Below are 16,899 nucleotides of genomic sequence, written 5' to 3'. Positions count from 1 at the left end.
AAATTGTAAATCTCAAAAGACTCTCAATATTGGTCTTTGAATAGAAGTCTCAACGTGTTCAATGAGTGGAGATCATAATGTTGAGACCTGGTGGCAGGAGTGGAGTGTGGGTAAATAAGGTACAGATTCAGGAATTTGTGTCAGAAGCCAAGAAATCAAAAGGGGTCATTGTAATAACGGGCAGCCTCTAGAGCAGGGAAAGGACCTGGAAGTCAAGCAGATGAAACCAGGAACAGATGTTCCCAGAGACAAAGAGTTATTTGGCCAGATGCCAAAGTAGGCCAAAGGCAAGGAATAAAAGAATGTTTGCAATGGACCCAGATTCAATCCTGCTGGGTTTTATGCCTAATTATTTGCATATGACTATTTCATCCCTAAGATACATTAGTGGTACTACCAGAGATATTTTTTCCGTGTGCTACTTACAAATTTCTGAGGTTTCTCAAAGAAGAGGCCCCTAAAACCGAGAGAGTGATAATGATACCATTTTCTTCCTTGTCCAGAAATCCTATACGTACCTACCATGTTCTTGACAACTGGAAAAGGCCTACATCAGCCAACATTATTATCAGCAACCTTAAACAATTTTTGAAGCCCAGCACAATGCTGGACGCTTATAACATGAGGAGAATGAGGAAACCGAACATAAACATTAAAAAGCAAACAAGAATGAAAGGTAGCAAATAAAAAGAGCCAACATGAGAATTCACAAAGTAAGTGGGACAGGAGAGTCTAATGGGCAAATTATTATGTGTTTGGGGAAACAAAGCAAGTTTCACTGGGAATAGAGGCCTGATGTGAGTCTTGATAGACAGGCAGGACTCATTCAAATGGAAAGGAATGAGGAGGGCATTCTGGGGAGGGAGCTCTGTAATCTAAAGATTGAGTTCATATTTTATGCTCGAGAGACCAGTTTTTCAGGATGGAAGTTTTAAGTTGAGGAACAGTGGGAGATAAAATTAGAGAGGTACATTGAGGCCAGATGACTGGAGAACTTCAAATCGCAGGCTAAAGAATTTGGACTTGACCCCGTGGATGACGGGGAATTACTAAATGTGACTAAGAAACTGACAGCTTCAAAGAGACATTTAAAATGTATTAGTATAACAGCTGTGTGAAGAATGGAATCAAAATCTCCTTGTTTGACAAATGAGCAAGCAGAGATTATGTGTGGGACTTTAGAAACTGAGTGTGGAGAAAAGGGGGAATTGAGAAAGGATCTACAAGCCAAGGGTGGGTGGGTTCAGTAACTACACAGAGAATCCAGGCAAAGGATTAATTCAAAGGGGACAATCTAATAGATGATTTCAGGGTTTGTGACCAATGGTCTTTCCAATGTGGAGATTTGGTCCAGGGTGATGAGAAAGCACTCAAAGGTGACATCACTGGGAATACAAAGGAAATGCTACAGTTTGGTGACTCTGGACAAGAATTAAGGGTAGACCTTAGCAATTTACTTGGTATGGAAGGTAAAGAAAAAAATAACAGACTAGAGATTATTTCAAGATTTCATGCCTTATGGGAAGAAAAGTGAGTGGCATAACCGGAAGACATAGGGGAATCCAGAGAAAGTTCTGGTTTGGAGTAAAAATGAGTATGTCAGTGGGTGAGTTTGTGGTAAGGAGTTTTCCAATTGTATGAGATGTAAGAAAAAAGCTCAGAAAGAAGACAAAACAGAAAGTGTAGCCCTGGGAGCCACTCGTTGAGAGTCATATGAGATAATGCTGCATCCATAAGAAAAGAGAATATAGGGAGCTAAGCGCATGGAGACCCATGCAGTATGTAAGAGGTGTTAAAAAACGATAAAAGGTTATTTCGTCTTCTAAACACCATACACTAGTGTGATTAGGTGTCAAGGCATGACATCTCAAGGACTGATGTCTAGAGTTGGGAATGGGACACCACCAGAGGAAAGGGGACCTGGGCCCCACACAGAGGAAGTGAGCCTGGTGTGGCAGCCCCTCACCACACTCGAATTATCATCTCTGTTCAGAGTAGGTGTTTTCCTCCAAGGATTGAGATGCAGCGTGATGGGTGATCTTTTCTGATTACATCAAGAAGGATGAGTTTCCATTTTCTATGTTCACAGTTTTAAAAATCATTTAAGGAAGTATTTATTTCGCTTCCATGATATTTACTGCTTACTGTGCAGAGATATTAGTTTGGTAGCTCAAGTATTTTTCCTGAACCGAAGCAAATATCAAGTCTGGCTCAGTCAACAGGTATAGCCAAAGGCTTTGTTTTGACTTTCACAGCACAAGTAAATCTTCTGGGAAGAGAGATGAGTCAAAAAGTCATGGTTATAATAGAGCTTGACAACATTGGTGAACGGTGTACTATCAAGTTCCCACTTCACACAAAAAATTAAAAATTCAGAATTATCAGGACAGAAGATTCAGAAGTTTTCTTAAATATCAGTACATACAAACACCAATAATACAGAAATGTTATAAGAATGGCCTTTTATTGAATTGATATTTATTAAAACCCTCCTATAGAAGTTTTGACATAAACTATAACATTATTGAATTCAAGACATTGAGTACCAAAGTATAAGCATTCATCCTTACTGACTGGCTATATTCATTTTTCTGAAGTAGAATAAAAACAGGAATATATGTTTTTAATCCAGTTGCTAGTGTGGAGCAGAAAATATCCCATAACTGCTTTTACAAGATTCTTGAGGGCAGAAAACACAGATAGGCTCTGAGCAGTTTCTCAATAAATGTTTGGAGACTGAACACATGAATATTTTAAGAGGTGAGCAAAGTGCTTTCTCTCACTCTCATGACAAAATTTTGATTGGATCTGTTAAAAACAATTTTATTGAAGTTTTTCATAAATTTGTTATATATTTACAGATTCTAAGATGCATTTACCATTACATTTTGATATAGACACACACACACACACACACACACACACACTATGAGATGCTGTTCAATATTTCAATTTCTGTAGAAAGTTTGATTAGGTGTTATTGAAGAGTCAAAGATTCAGTTTGCTCAAGAACACAACCCACATCATTCTCAAGAAAATACTTCCCATGGCATTGTTACATGGGAAACCTTATAAATTCATTCAAACCAGAGATCAAAGCATAATATGTAAGAACATTTGACAAAACTTGGAGAATTAGCCAAAAGAAGGTTACCTCATCAACAGCCAATGAACTATTACTATTCTGTTAGGCAAATGGAAATAACTTTAAAACATAAAAAGACTCTAGAACTACCAGATTTTCTCAAACACCTATCACCATCTTGAAGAACATGTGTTTTTCTAGTACCTTCACAGAGAACCAAATACTGATTCTTTGAGAAGAGCAATAAAATCAATAAACATCTAGCCATTCTTATCCAGAGAAAAAGTCAGATAAAATTTACCAATATCAGGAGTGAGGGAGGTGACTATATATAAAGATCATGTAGATATTTAAAAGATAAGTGATTACATACACAATTTTAGGCCAATGAATTTATAAATGGAGAAGAAATGGACATATTACTTGAAAAACACAAAGCTCACTCAGAAAAAAAAAAGATAACTGCAATAGCTCCATTACTATTACAGCTATTGAATTGTATTTTTAAAACCTTCCTCACAATAAAATTCCAAACCCAAATGGTTTCACAGGTCAATTGTATCCTAACAAATATTTAAGGAATCATTGAACATTGAAATTATGTCAACAGCTTGACTCATAAAAGAACAAATTTATAAACTGTAATTTGTCAAAATTAAAAAGTGTCTTAAAGGCTATTGAAATAATGAAAAAGATAAATCACGGACTTGGAGAAAATATTTATAAACTATATATCAAATAAAGGATTGTATACCAAATGTATAAAGAACTCTCAAAACTCCAGAAGTAATGAGAGTCAAACAATCAAATTAAAAAACAACAGGGCAAAAGATTTAAGTTGACATTTCATCAGAGAAAAATTCAAATAGGAAATGCGCACATAGATATTCAACAGTAGTCACTATGTAAATGCAAATCAAAACTACAATGTGATACCATTACACTCTTTTACTAGTGGTTTAAAACATGTTTTAAGTCCAAAATAAGCATTGCCAAGAATGGGGAGGAACCGAGGCTCTCATACACTGCTGGTGAGAATGTGTAAAGGTGAAAAGAGTTGGAGAGCATTTTCACTTAAATGTACATCCACTATATAATTCAGCCATTCTACTTGGTGTTATTTACGACCTCCCTCTCCCCACAAAAAAAATAAAATAAATAAAAGCATACGTCCAGAAAAAAATTGAAGTTTTATTTTTAATGGGGAAAAAATGGAAGTAACCCAAATGCACAACAAGAAGTGACTGGATAAACCAACAGTGGTCTATCCATACAAGAAAATACCACTCAGTAATAAACAGGAATGACCTGCTGATACACAGGGAATCTCGAAATAATTGCTCCAAATGAAAGAAGTCAAAAGAATAACTATTGCATGATTTCATTCCTATGACATTCTAGATATTTAAACTAATATATACTGACCACAGAAAGCAGATCAGTTGTTTGAGGGGATGGGGAGAAGCAGGAGTGAGGATTACAAAGGGGCGTGGGCAACTTTGGGGGATGATGAATATGCTCATTATCTTGATGGTGGTGATGGTTTCATGGCTGTGTTTACATTAAAACTTATCTATTTGAATCTTTTAATATGTGTGGTTTCTTATGTCATTTATACTCAGAAAAGCTATCTTTTAAAAAAGTCAAGTGACAGAGCAAGCTATATCCAAGTCCATGGCCAGGATCAAGAAGAGAAAATAAAATTGCCTCTAGAAAAATCGTGTAGCCTGAAGTATGTTTCATAAAAGTATGTATGAGAACAAACTTTTTCTGTATATAAGTACTACCGAATAGGAAAATTTTTCCTTAAATCATTATTTGAAATTGTAACATGGCTAAATAATCTCCTCTCTCAAATATTCTGAATGCGCCTTCCAAACTGTCTAAGACAGGGGTGGGCAAACTTTTTGACTCGAGGGCCACAATGGGTTCTTAAACTGGACCGGAGGGCCGGAACAAAAGCATGGATGGAGTGTTTGTGTGAACTAATATAAATTCAAAGTAAACATCATTACATTAAAGGGTACAGTCTTTTTTTTTTTTAGTTTTATTCATTTCAAACGGGTTGGATCCGGCCCGCGGACCGTAGTTTGCCCACGGCTGGTCTAAGATAAGCTACCCAGTGAACAGGAAGTCTCATATCTGTCTCTCTCTAACTCACTAGGTCCACTTGGAATTAAAATGTGTTAGGCAAGGTGGGAGCCACAGATATGCCATCTCCACAGAAAGAGTCACAAGTTTTCATCTGCATAGTTAACAGTTTTTGCTTGGAAAACAGATAAAAATGGGAAAATTCCTAACTGTTCCACATCAGCAAGTGTAATGTAGCAATGCCACAATCTGTCTGAAAATCTGTTCATATGAGGGCATAAGGCAGCGTCTCTGCCAGTGTCATCCTCATTTTCTTAAGCGCAATGATATACTGAAGAACTGCACTTTGAAGTTCCCCTGAACCATAACATACCATATATCCATTGTTTCTCTGCTGGATTTAAGCCGTATTTCTTGGCTATTTAAATAATATGAATTTAAATACTGGTATAATACAATGAACTATATAACTAAATTGCCAAAAAGTTAGTAATGTTTTTAAAAAGTAATATATCAGTTACCTAAAGTGTTAAGATGTTTCCTTGGTCTAGCAGCATTGTGAGTTGGCCAAGAACTTTTGTATATACAAAGGGCCATGGGCTGATCACTTTGAACCTAACATGCAAATATCCTTTCAAGCTCCTCATATACCTACAGTAGGCACTGACATTGACAGAAACCCATGGACATGTGCCCCCAAATCTCAGCAATCCAAAATAAATAAGTAAATAAATAGCCACTTTGGAATTCATTGAGTTATATTTAGAAAGAAAAAAAATAGTTGTTTCATAAAATACTGAAATAAGATATATTATTGACATATTAAGGTAACCCAGTGTTGTGTTGGTAAATGTTTAATAACTGGCTTGGAGAAAAGGGAGCAAGCCCTGGTTTGTAGCATTTGCCAATTTTTGTGGTGTAAATACTCCACCACGACAGATTTCAAGCTAATTTCACTGAATGCAAAGTGAGGAAGAGAAGCACAAGTCTGAGCTTCAGCACGAGCTGGTACAAGCATCCCACTGGAAATATGTCATGTATGACCATAGCTAACTTCAATCCTATAAGAGAAATTAATCAAATTTCTGGGATACACATGTGTGTTTTATTTTTTATTGAGTACTAATTGACATAACATTCTATTAATATCAGGTGTGCAAAGTAATGATTCCATATTTGTATATACTACAAAATGAGCACCACAATAAGTCCAGCTTACATCCATCGCTAGACCTAGTTACAATTTTTTTCTTGTGCCGAGAGCTTTCATGATCTACTCTCCTAGTGACTTTTAAATATGCAATACAGTATTATTAACTACATTCATGCTGCACATTACATCCCCGTGACTTATTCATTTTATAAATGGAAGTTTGCACCTTTTGACCTCCTTCACCCATTTTGGCAATTGCCAACCTTTTGTCTTAGGCAACCACCAATCTATTTTTTTTTATATCCATGAGCTCATTTCTTATTTTAGATTCTGCATATAAATGAGATCATATGGTATTTATCTCTTTCTGTCTGACTTATTTCACTTAGCATAATGTCCTCAAGGTCCTTCCATATTGTTCCAAATGGCAAGATTTCATTTTTTATGGCTTAACAATATTCTATTGTACATATATACCACATTTTCATTCTGAAGCTATCTTTTAACCTGTGGCAATACATTTTCATCTGAAAAAAGATATGATCTTTAGGATGTAGATTACCCATCATCAAATATTTGCAATTTCTTAATATTGAGAAAATCAACAAATGCATTTTCCTTAATACGACTCTTTCTATGTTCATACTCAATTCAAATTAAATGCTTATTGTAAGTGTCCAGAAAAGCGCAAAGGAAAAGAAACCAAACAGACACAACATTTTAATACTGATTTTAACAAAAATTAACTTAAGGACACTTGTTAGTAAAGGGGGAGGATGGTTAGGATAAACTCAAACGTATTTCCCATTGCAGAACTTGTGTGCCCCGCCTCGAAATAGAGGTGTGGGTGCCTGTTTGTATTTTCTTAGAGCGGGAAGTATTGTTTTGCAATAATAGGAATTAAGGAGGGGAGATCAAAAGCCACCTTTTTGTGGTATTTTCCACAAAGAGGGACTTTCTCCAAAGCTTAACTTTAGAAGGCAAACAGAAGGAAATAAACTTATCAAACTGGAAGTTCAACAGAAGGGGGGAAACAAGGGCAGCAACAGCTCCAGCATTTCAACACAACTGTAGCAAAGAAATATCAAAGGAGTAACAAAAGAGCAGACATATACCCAAGTTCTGAGTCTGACTGCAGCTGGAGCACTGAGGGGTCTGTGTCCCACTGCAGGGTCCTAATCGTGCAGCACAAAGGAAAAAAGAACACAGAGAATTAACAGAAGGGGAGGGAACAGACCGAACCAAACCGTGTCATTCATCAAGGCAATGGCATGTACAATGCATACACAGAACATTCCCACTTCGCCCCTCCCCTCCCCCCAACCCCCTCAGTGCAAGCAAGACCCAGTGAATATCAAGTGACAAGAGAAAGCAAGAAGCCAGCCTTTCCTTGGAACATCTGTTTGATACTGGAAGTTAGGTTTGTTTTCAAGGAAGGAAGCTCAGAGCTAAATATTCAAACTCCACACAAGCCCACCTTTTGGTTTGTTTGTTTGTTTTGCTGTTCCTTACTGAAGCCTGATTGATTTGAGCATGCAGTCAACTTATCTCTAACACCCCAGGGCCCATCCACAGCTGGGAGCACCAGGCATCTCCCATGCAGAGAAGAGAACCAAATGCAAACGTGCAAACGGGCCAGGGCAGGAGCCTCTGGGGAGGTCAGGCCAGATGGAGCGTGGCTGCAGGGCCTGCGGACTAACTGGCTTCCTCGGGTCAGTGATTGCAAAGATGACGCATTGGATTTCGAGGCCCGTGGGTAGTGTGGTGGGTTTTTTTTTTTTACTTATATATCACACGAAGATGGTCACCAACCATATCATTTGTCTCTAAGATGTCAAGGATATCTTACTCCTTTAAATACTCCACAAGCAACAGCACCAAGTATCCATAGTTACCCAGGCATTCATTTCTCCTTTGAAATAAGGGATAAAGAGCTTTTCTATAAAGAGTGTGCACACAAGGACCTCCCTCAGGCAGGTCCTCTCCATTTCCTGCACAGAAGCAGTTGCAGGTGAGTCAGGAGGGAGGTTATCGGGCAGGTAACTGATGCACAGCAGGGACTTTGGATCAGGCGTCTGGGATTCACATCTGGCCTCTGCGACTTACCAGCTGAGTGACACTGGACACGCCACTTGTGTCCTGAACCTCCCTACCCTTTTGTTTCCTCCAAGTGTGGCCCACAGAAGCATGAGCACCTCTTGGGCACTTGTTGGAAATACAGAGACTGCTCTCACCCTGGACTCACTGACTCCTCACTACAGTTTAAGGTTCCAGGTGATTCCGAGGCACCTCAAAGTTTGAGGAGTCCTGCTCCGTTTGCCTGTTTTTACCGTGGCTTCTGGGACGGGGGCCTGCAGCTATCTTCAAAACTCATCTCTACCCGCTGTGCCCCTCCCTCACGGTGTCCCCCTTGTGTCCTGTGTCCTTCCTGATGTTCTTCCCGCAAAGAGCTGAGCAGCTCATGCCTTTGCTTTGTCCGCTCGGAGAGGTTTTCTTCTTCCACCGCCCTTTCTCCAGCAGCACCTCCTTGTCACACCACCCCTTACCTTTTCCTGCTTTACTTTCTTCATAGCACTTACATTTACCTATGATTTGATTATACATCAGATTACTGTTTACTTTGATCTGTTTTAGCCTTATAATGGCAGGGTGGCTATATCCTTAGATTATGGGGCTATGCCTAGATCTGTGCCTGGTATGTATGCTTATAGAATATAGCATTGGTTGAATAAATGGATAGATGCATGGATAGATGCATGCATGGATGGATGGATGGATGGATGGATGATGACCTCTCTCAGTTCTTCTACAGAGATTACATAAAATTATACCTATAAAGCACAAAGCATATTATAAACAATAGCTGTGCTTACTATAACCACATATCTACTACCAAATATTTCTTTGAGCCAGTGACCTGTGTGACAGATCCAGGAGATACAAATGCTGCCAATCTGTGAACCTCATCTGAGAATCAAGGTCTGGACTTAGAAAGTGGCTGGCAAACATTGACATGAATCAGCATGGCCTGGAGGGCTTCCTAAAAATACAGAATGCTGACCTCCAACTCCAGAAATTCTGACTCCGTAGACCTGGGGTGGGGCCAAAGAATTTATATTTTAACAAGTTCCCAGGAAATGCTTATGGCTGACCCTGAAACCACCTTTAGAAAATGAGTGGGCTGGACTATTGCTTTCATTAGTCAGCAGAAAGAAAGCATCACTGATGCTCAACTATGTCAGCATCCAAACCTGTGATTAACTCAAGCCTGGCCCAAGGCCCAGGCCACTCTCAGACCGATTAAATCAGAAAGTGTGGGGCGGGACCCAAGCATCCGTATTTTTGAAAACTCCCTAAGTGACTCTAATGTGCAGGCAGGGGTGAGAAGCCATGCTCTGGACTCATTCTCTGCTCAAGAAAAGCAGCCCTTCTTGGTTCTGGACACTGATTCCTTCCACTTGTTTCAAACAGAAGTAATGGGATCCATTACAGTGATTCATGTTTTCCGTTCACAATCTCTGGGGATCAAACCTTTTATCTTTAAGGGCATTTTTTTTTGGCTCTAGACAGAACAGCTGCCTCTGGCTCTGGCTGACTGTGAGAAACATCCCCTCCTAAGAGTTGGGATCAGCTGCTTTGCCCTCAATTTGCCTTGAGGTTTCTGATGGAACAACCTTTATTGACCTTTTCCACTTCCCCCAGGCAGGTGAAGAATGCAGCAGACCCCAGGTGGTTGGGCTGTTCTGTTGCTTATCTGACAGCTCACCTGAACGCATTGTACCTGTCAGCAGTACAAATGATGATTCCATCAGAATCATCCCCTTAAGTCCACAGTGTAGCAGTCTGGAGTTTGCATTTACTCAGCCAGAACGACAAAGGGGTCCATGTAACTCACTCACCACGATCCTGCCCCCACAGTCACACACATCATTCAGTAAAAGCAATCCTAGCTATTGTCAGTAACGAGCAGTAGGTAAGTAGTCAGCCAAGGATGCTATCAAGTGTCCTAGTTTTATTTTATTTTCATTGTTCCCATTATTACCTGTGGGGTGCTCAGACTTGGGCAAAATGCACTTTTTCTTTGAAAAGGAACTTAAAGCCAATACATTAAATGAGCAAAGATTGTTTGTGTTTCCAAGGGTAGCCTAGGAAGTTGGGTTAAATGTTCGCTGATTTCCTTCTGTGCAAGCTTGCAGAAAACCGTCCCTGTAATGGCAGCACCTTGGAGAGGGCCACGCCTGGGTCAGGGTGGGAGGTTTGTGCTCTGAACTCGGCCGCCAGAAAAGTCTTCCGTCCTCAGCCAATGAGGATGCAGGCAGGCCTGGAGGTCCTCTAAGGACCTTTCTGCCTGATTTTTAAAAAAGCATCAGATGACTATTAAACTGTTTTTCAGCTTTCTTCCTCCAAATTACTATACTTTTATTTAACCAATTGACATCAGTTTTGTTTTCCAACCATCTTATCAAGTTATGGTGTGATTGAAAATAAAATGATGGTTTCCCCACAGATTCTTGGGCAGTTTGACATCTTACCAGGTAGTGTATGTTTAAAATGAAAGAAGTAGTGAAATTGTAAGTAAAGATATGTGAACATAACATACTAGCACAACATATTTTCACATAGAAATCACCCTGCTTACTATAGTACTCAGTATTAGTTTTCAGTCATTTCTAGAATAGACCAGTTAATGCATGCAGGGAGAAGATGTTTTTTATGAAAACATTCATTTACTTACTCAAAAAATACCTTTTAAAGGGATAATATGTAAAATATTATTATTATTCAGTATTAAAAGAGTTCTTAAGGCATCTGCCAGTCTTATGGAGAGATAAAACATACACAAATATTTTAGCAAGATAAGGCAGAAAGTAAAACATGCTGTATAAGTGGCCCCACGGGTAAGCTGTGGGACATGGAACTTGCACCTAAGAATCTTGCGTTTTAGTAGAAGAATATTTATACCTGGTGGTATGCTGATAACACGTGCAAGGAAGAAAGTCGTTTTCATCACTTGCACAGCGCCTGGCACAATTTAAAGCTTCCATCAATATTAGCTGAAAAAAATAACTAAATACTATAAGAAAGATTGACAATGATGGTCATCATTTCTTTTCAATAGTTATTGACTCTGTGCCAGTCAGCCAGCTGTTGGACTGTACTTTTCATCATCCTTTGGAAGACGGAGCAGGGAGATACCCTTTCCTGAAAAGATCAGAGATTCCACTCGACTTGGTGTTTGAAGGAAGGGATGGGATCTGGACATAAACTCATTGTCATCAGTGCCTAGTTTATTGGGGTTAGGTGGCTTAGTTAGTCTAAGTCAGTGGTCGGCAAACTCATTAGTCAACAGAGCCAAATATCAACAGTACGACTGAAATTTCTGTTGAGAGCCAAATTTTTTAAACTTAAACTATATAGTAGGTACATTGTTATTAACTTAATTAGGGTACTCCTAAGGCTTAGGAAGAGCCACACTCAAGAGGCCAAAGAGCCGCAGTTTGCCGAGCACGGGTCTAAGTGGTCTAATAAGACTCCATTTGCGATGCCATTTTACCAATTTATCATGAGAACAAGAACTGCCTGCACAGCAATTATACAAGCCTGACAGCTTCTCTCCTTGAAGGCCAGCTTCCTGGGAAGCCGGATGGCCGCAGTGTCTTTGAAATCAGAGCAAATAAAGCTGAATGTTTAACTACTACAGCTTCTCCCTGCTCTACCTCTCCTCCCCACCCACCCCCCACATCTACATCTTTCAGCAAGGCCAGACACACCCCCTCACCGCTGCCAGTCTCCAATTCCCCTGATTCCTGGGATGACCAAGCCAACCCTTTCTGAGTGACGTAGGTTCTTTAACTGTGCAATTAGATTTGGTCTAGTGCTCCTGTTTGGGAGACCACCTGACTTTATTTGCTTATTGTGAAGAGTTGCATTTTTCTGCACTGGTCAGTCTTAGTTACTTCGTAGGTTAACTCTCTGAGGGTCTAAGGGAGGATCTCTGATCTCTTTCATAGGGACCGTGCTGTTAGCACAGATCCAGAATAACCCAGTAATTCCTTATCTACTCTGGACTAAGGGGCACTGTCATGGTTCTGTGGTCCCACAAATAGATTGCACCTGCCAATTAAGGTCACATTCCCAAGTCTGTTTCAAAATACTAGGTACATAAGTTTTCCATGCCATGGAAAATAATCATTCACTTATTTAGCTTTAATCATGCTACACAGCGTAGCTTGTGTCATCTCATCTAAAAAGGCCCACCCAGCCGAAGCCGGTTTGGCTCAGTGGATGGAGCGTCGGCCTGCGGACTGGAGGGTCCTGGGTTCGATTCCGGTCAAGGGCATGTACCTGAGTTGCAGGCACATCCCCAGTGGGGGATGTGCAGGAGGCGGCTGATCGGTGTTTCTCTCTCATCGATGTTTCTAGCTCTCTATCTCTCTCCCTTCCTCTCTGTAAAAAATCAATAAAATATATATAAAAAAATAAAAATAAAAAAATAAAAAGGCCCACCATGTAACAGTTAGTTTACAATTTGGGGGACAATTTGATTGTCGATACGTCTTTAAAGAATAGCAAAAACATTCTGGCCACTTTGCTGTGCATCTGAAACTGATATAAAATGGTGTTAAATGTAAACTGTAGTTGAAACATAAAATTTTTTAAAAAACAGATAAAACTATTTCAGAATAAAAGAATAGGCAAAACATCAAAAGTTTTCAAATTAATAGTAACCTACTAAGAGACTAACAAAACTTTATATTTTAAACCTTCTACCAATTCATCACTGTCCAACTTCTTATAAAATTCTCCCTTCATTGGTTCATTTTATCTGCTCAGTTTCAGATAAGGTAAAATTTCAAAAAACAAAAACATTGCCTAGCCAACTGTTGAAAGTATAACAGGAGTAAAACACATGATATCTGGGTTGCATAGACCTTGCTCTCTGATGACTTAACTTCTTCCTGTTCACCACAGCCAAGTTGGTGGTTTCCATCCTTCTTCGCATTGTTATTAGACCTCAGAGTAGAAAGCCTTCAAATTCTACCCTCAAGAGTATCTTTGCTCTTACCCGTTGTGGGTTTTGCTTATAAGAAAGAGATATACTTGGAAGGCAGTACTCTGTCGTTTGCTAATGCTAACACTCAGCATGACTGAGGTACTGTTATACACTGCTGGTGGCATTTAAAGTCAGTACAGTTCTCCTGGAAACCAATATGCCAAAGTAGCAAGAATTATAAACACAATAAACTCTTAGACTGGTTTTACTTCCAGAAACTCAACTTATGAAAATAAACCATCACAAGTAATAATAGTAGTAACAAAAATGATGGTGATGATGACGTTGATCATGACTATGACAACTCCAAACCATCAAATCCCATGCCCGGTTTTGGCAGGGTCCTTATTCTTTCCATCCCCATAAAGCAGGCATTCCCCAATCGTGGTGGCTTCTCCCTCACTTCCATCTTCTGCACAAATAACACCAAAGTCCTCATCACCGTTGAGCTCCAAGTCCTACTTTATTACATGACTTTGGGACATGTCCATCTGTACACCAGAGTCATTTTACCTTTCCTTTTCTCATCTGTCTTTTATTTCCTTTTCTACTCCCACAACTCTAGTGTCAGTCCTTTTTATTAGAGCAATGGTTTCCCTAACTAGTCCTCAGATCTTAAAAGCATTAAAAAATTGCTGTGTTCCAGACCTCACCTCAGACCTGTGAGGTAGGTGCCTGTATTTTTAACAAGCAATTAAGTAAAAATTCTTCAACTTAGCACCAGGGAAAGCAGCCAGGGATCTCAACTATCTCAAAAATCATACTAATCTCCCAAATTCTGATCTCTTTGGACACTTCCCCCTTAAAATGAATTTAAAAATCCATACCTCCCGCACCCTTTACCTTTGTTTATGCTTTTCCCATCATCTGAAATGCCCTTTCTCCCTTCTCTACCTGTCCAAAACATGTACATTCTTCAAGGCCCATCTCAAATGGCTTGTTCTCTAAATATATCTGTCCTAGATAGACTCATTCAAAAATAACTTGATTTCTATAAATCAATAAAGAAATACCTATGTCTCTTATTCCACAGTTCTCTTTTTTTAAAAAAATTTTTTTTATTGATTTCAGAGAGGAAGGGAGAGGGATAGAATCAATGATGAGAAAAAATCATTGATCAGCTGCCTCCTGCACGCCCCACACTGAGGACTGAGCCCACAACCCAGGCATGTGCCCTGACTGGGAATCGAACCATCACCTCCTCGTTCATAGGTGGATGCTCAACCACTAAGCCATGCCGGCCGGGCTCCACAGCTCTCTTTGCCAATCTACAATCCACTTGACCTCAATAGTAGCCCTGTATCAGGCTTTCAGACCAAGTCTGAAAAAGGTCTGCAGGAGGTAATGATCACTGTTACAAAGCCCAGAGCCTCAGCAGTGAGCCAAACACACTGCTAGTCCCATTCTGACTTTTAGCTCTGAGCCCAGTATGTAACTGGATTTCTGACTCGTTTCTGTGAGGAAATCCTCACCTTGTACCTCAGTCTTATAACTACCGCCCATAGTTCTCCTTGAGTCTAGTCCACCTTCAGGCAACTTTCCCAGCAACCTTGAAGTTCCTTGCTTTTATCTCTGTCCTCATCCCTCCACTCATCCTACACCCATCCCACCCAATTTTTTTGCGATCTGTGCATACACATAAGTATGTATGCAAGCACACGTAAATGTGCACACACACACACAAGTCAATGGACATTTACCAAGAACCTAATATGTGTTAAGACTCTGCGTAGGGTACTAACGAATCAAAATCACTTTCCCACATGAATACAAATTAATTATAGATAATTTGGAAATAATGGTTTATGACATCATTGCTTATGAGTATAAATATTTGAGAGCTGTAACTTCCTTACATTTCCTTAAATGGCTTCAAATTAAATCTGTCCATTTACTGGAATAAGGCACTTTAGAAGTAAGAAGAATTCCTATCTTTATATCCCTGTCAGTTTTAACATTTAACATTTGTTGTGTGTGTTGCACACAGTAAATTCTCAATTATTTATTGAATGAATACATGAATAAATAAATGAATGGTCTTCACTTGCCCTTTTGCAGATGGGTATGAAGTGTGAGGGAAAGTTAATTCCCAAAGAAATAGTTTTTACTTTATTTATTTAAAAATAAAAGAGTAGCCCTAGCCAGTTTGGCTTAGTGAATAGAACGTTGGCCTGCGGACTGAAGGGTCCCCGGTTCGATTCTGATCAAGGGCACATGCCCAGGTTGCAGGCTTGATCCCCAGTAGGGGGCGTGCAGGAGGCAGCCAATCAATGATTCTCTCTCATCATTGATGTTTCTATTTCTCTCTCCCTCTCCCTTCCTTTCTGAAATCAATAAAAATAATATGTATTTTTTTAAAAAATGAAAGAGTAAAGCAGGGCATGTCTGCCTGATTCTCCTAAGCTCTACCAAGCCACTTAAAAGGAACTCAGTGTTGTACTGCATGATGTCACCTCACGGTCCCAGTAGAATTTTCAGACTTATTTCCACATTGAGTAAGGGAAGCCTGTCTTTAAAGCGCTGAGCATATGGCTTGTTTGTACTGAGAAAAAAATAGACAAAGTCCAGCTCTCTTCTCCATCAAATGAACTTAGCAGCTTTAGGTACATTAGGTAGTCCCTGAAGCAAGTGCAATGCTTGGAACCCGACTTTTCACATTATTCTTCTCCTCTTTAAGGTGGAGAGACAGCTTGAAGGCAGAATAGTGAGTTCCCTTGAGTCCCACAGTTTCTCTGTCAAACAAATCACTAGTCCTTAATCAGATGAAGAAAACAGCTTGGGCCAATATGAGCAGAGTGCCCAATAGAAAACCTCTAGTCAATGTCATCCTCAAATCTATTTCCTAAATGCCATTTCCAATATGGACATTTAAAAATCCATCATATTACTCAATCTGTCACCATCATTAATTAAGGATGGCATTTAATTAATGAGTTAATGTTTTACTTCCCAACCTTAATTATTTCCTTACTTAGGACTGGCAATGATGATGATAAAGATTTTCTGATGTCGGGAATAAAACCGTGACAGTGCAACCAATATTTATACCAATAAATCCTTTTTGTAAAAGACTTTTTATTAACTTACTGTATGAAAATCTCACCTGTTGCCTAGCATTAAAGCCCTAACATGGTATAGGCCACACTGAGCCACACAGGAAGTCCATCGGAGTGGAATTCAGAAAGAAATGTAAGACTTCCCATCAGAGAGCTGCTGTCAAGCAAGCCTTTTCTTGGGAAGAAAGCTCAACAACCCCTTTGCTAAAAGAGATGCTTCATGTGTTGCTATGACCAAATGGGTATACACAGTGCACTCTCTGGAAGACAGAGTGATATCAAAAACGTTTAACTAATCAGGCAACGTGCTGCATGAAGAGAAAACCCCACAGTGTATATTTTATTCTAATTTCCAGAGACTGACTTTTTACCAGCCTTGGATCAGTGCTATTGGTCTCTCTGGAGGCCCATTAGCTGGTGGCATCCTGTTGACTTCTCTTTATATGATGATAATTTAAAG

General features: G+C 39.5%; 1 protein-coding gene across 6 annotated transcripts in view; it reads right to left on the bottom strand.

The window, feature by feature from the left end:
* DYNC1I1 (dynein cytoplasmic 1 intermediate chain 1) overlaps positions 1–16,899 on the bottom strand; it is a 278,730-nt gene that overhangs the window by 212,925 nt on the left and 48,906 nt on the right. For 4 of the 6 annotated variants that reach the window (XM_070424306.1, XM_070424305.1, XM_070424308.1 and 1 more), the window contains exon 5: positions 7,445–7,504. The exons of the other annotated variants lie outside the window; for them this stretch is intronic. In XM_070424306.1, the coding sequence (XP_070280407.1) occupies positions 7,445–7,504 (60 nt within the window). The remainder of the gene's footprint in view (positions 1–7,444; positions 7,505–16,899) is intronic. 6 annotated transcript variants of the gene reach the window in all.

Source organism: Myotis yumanensis, unplaced genomic scaffold (genome assembly GCF_028538775.1).
Source record: "Myotis yumanensis isolate MYYU_CA2020_CCGP unplaced genomic scaffold, mMyoYum1.0.hap1 SCAF_9, whole genome shotgun sequence".
Lineage (NCBI taxonomy): Eukaryota > Metazoa > Chordata > Mammalia > Chiroptera > Vespertilionidae > Myotis > Myotis yumanensis.
The sequence above is the reverse complement of the archived record's forward strand: the minus strand, read 5'-3'. Positions and strand labels throughout refer to the sequence as shown.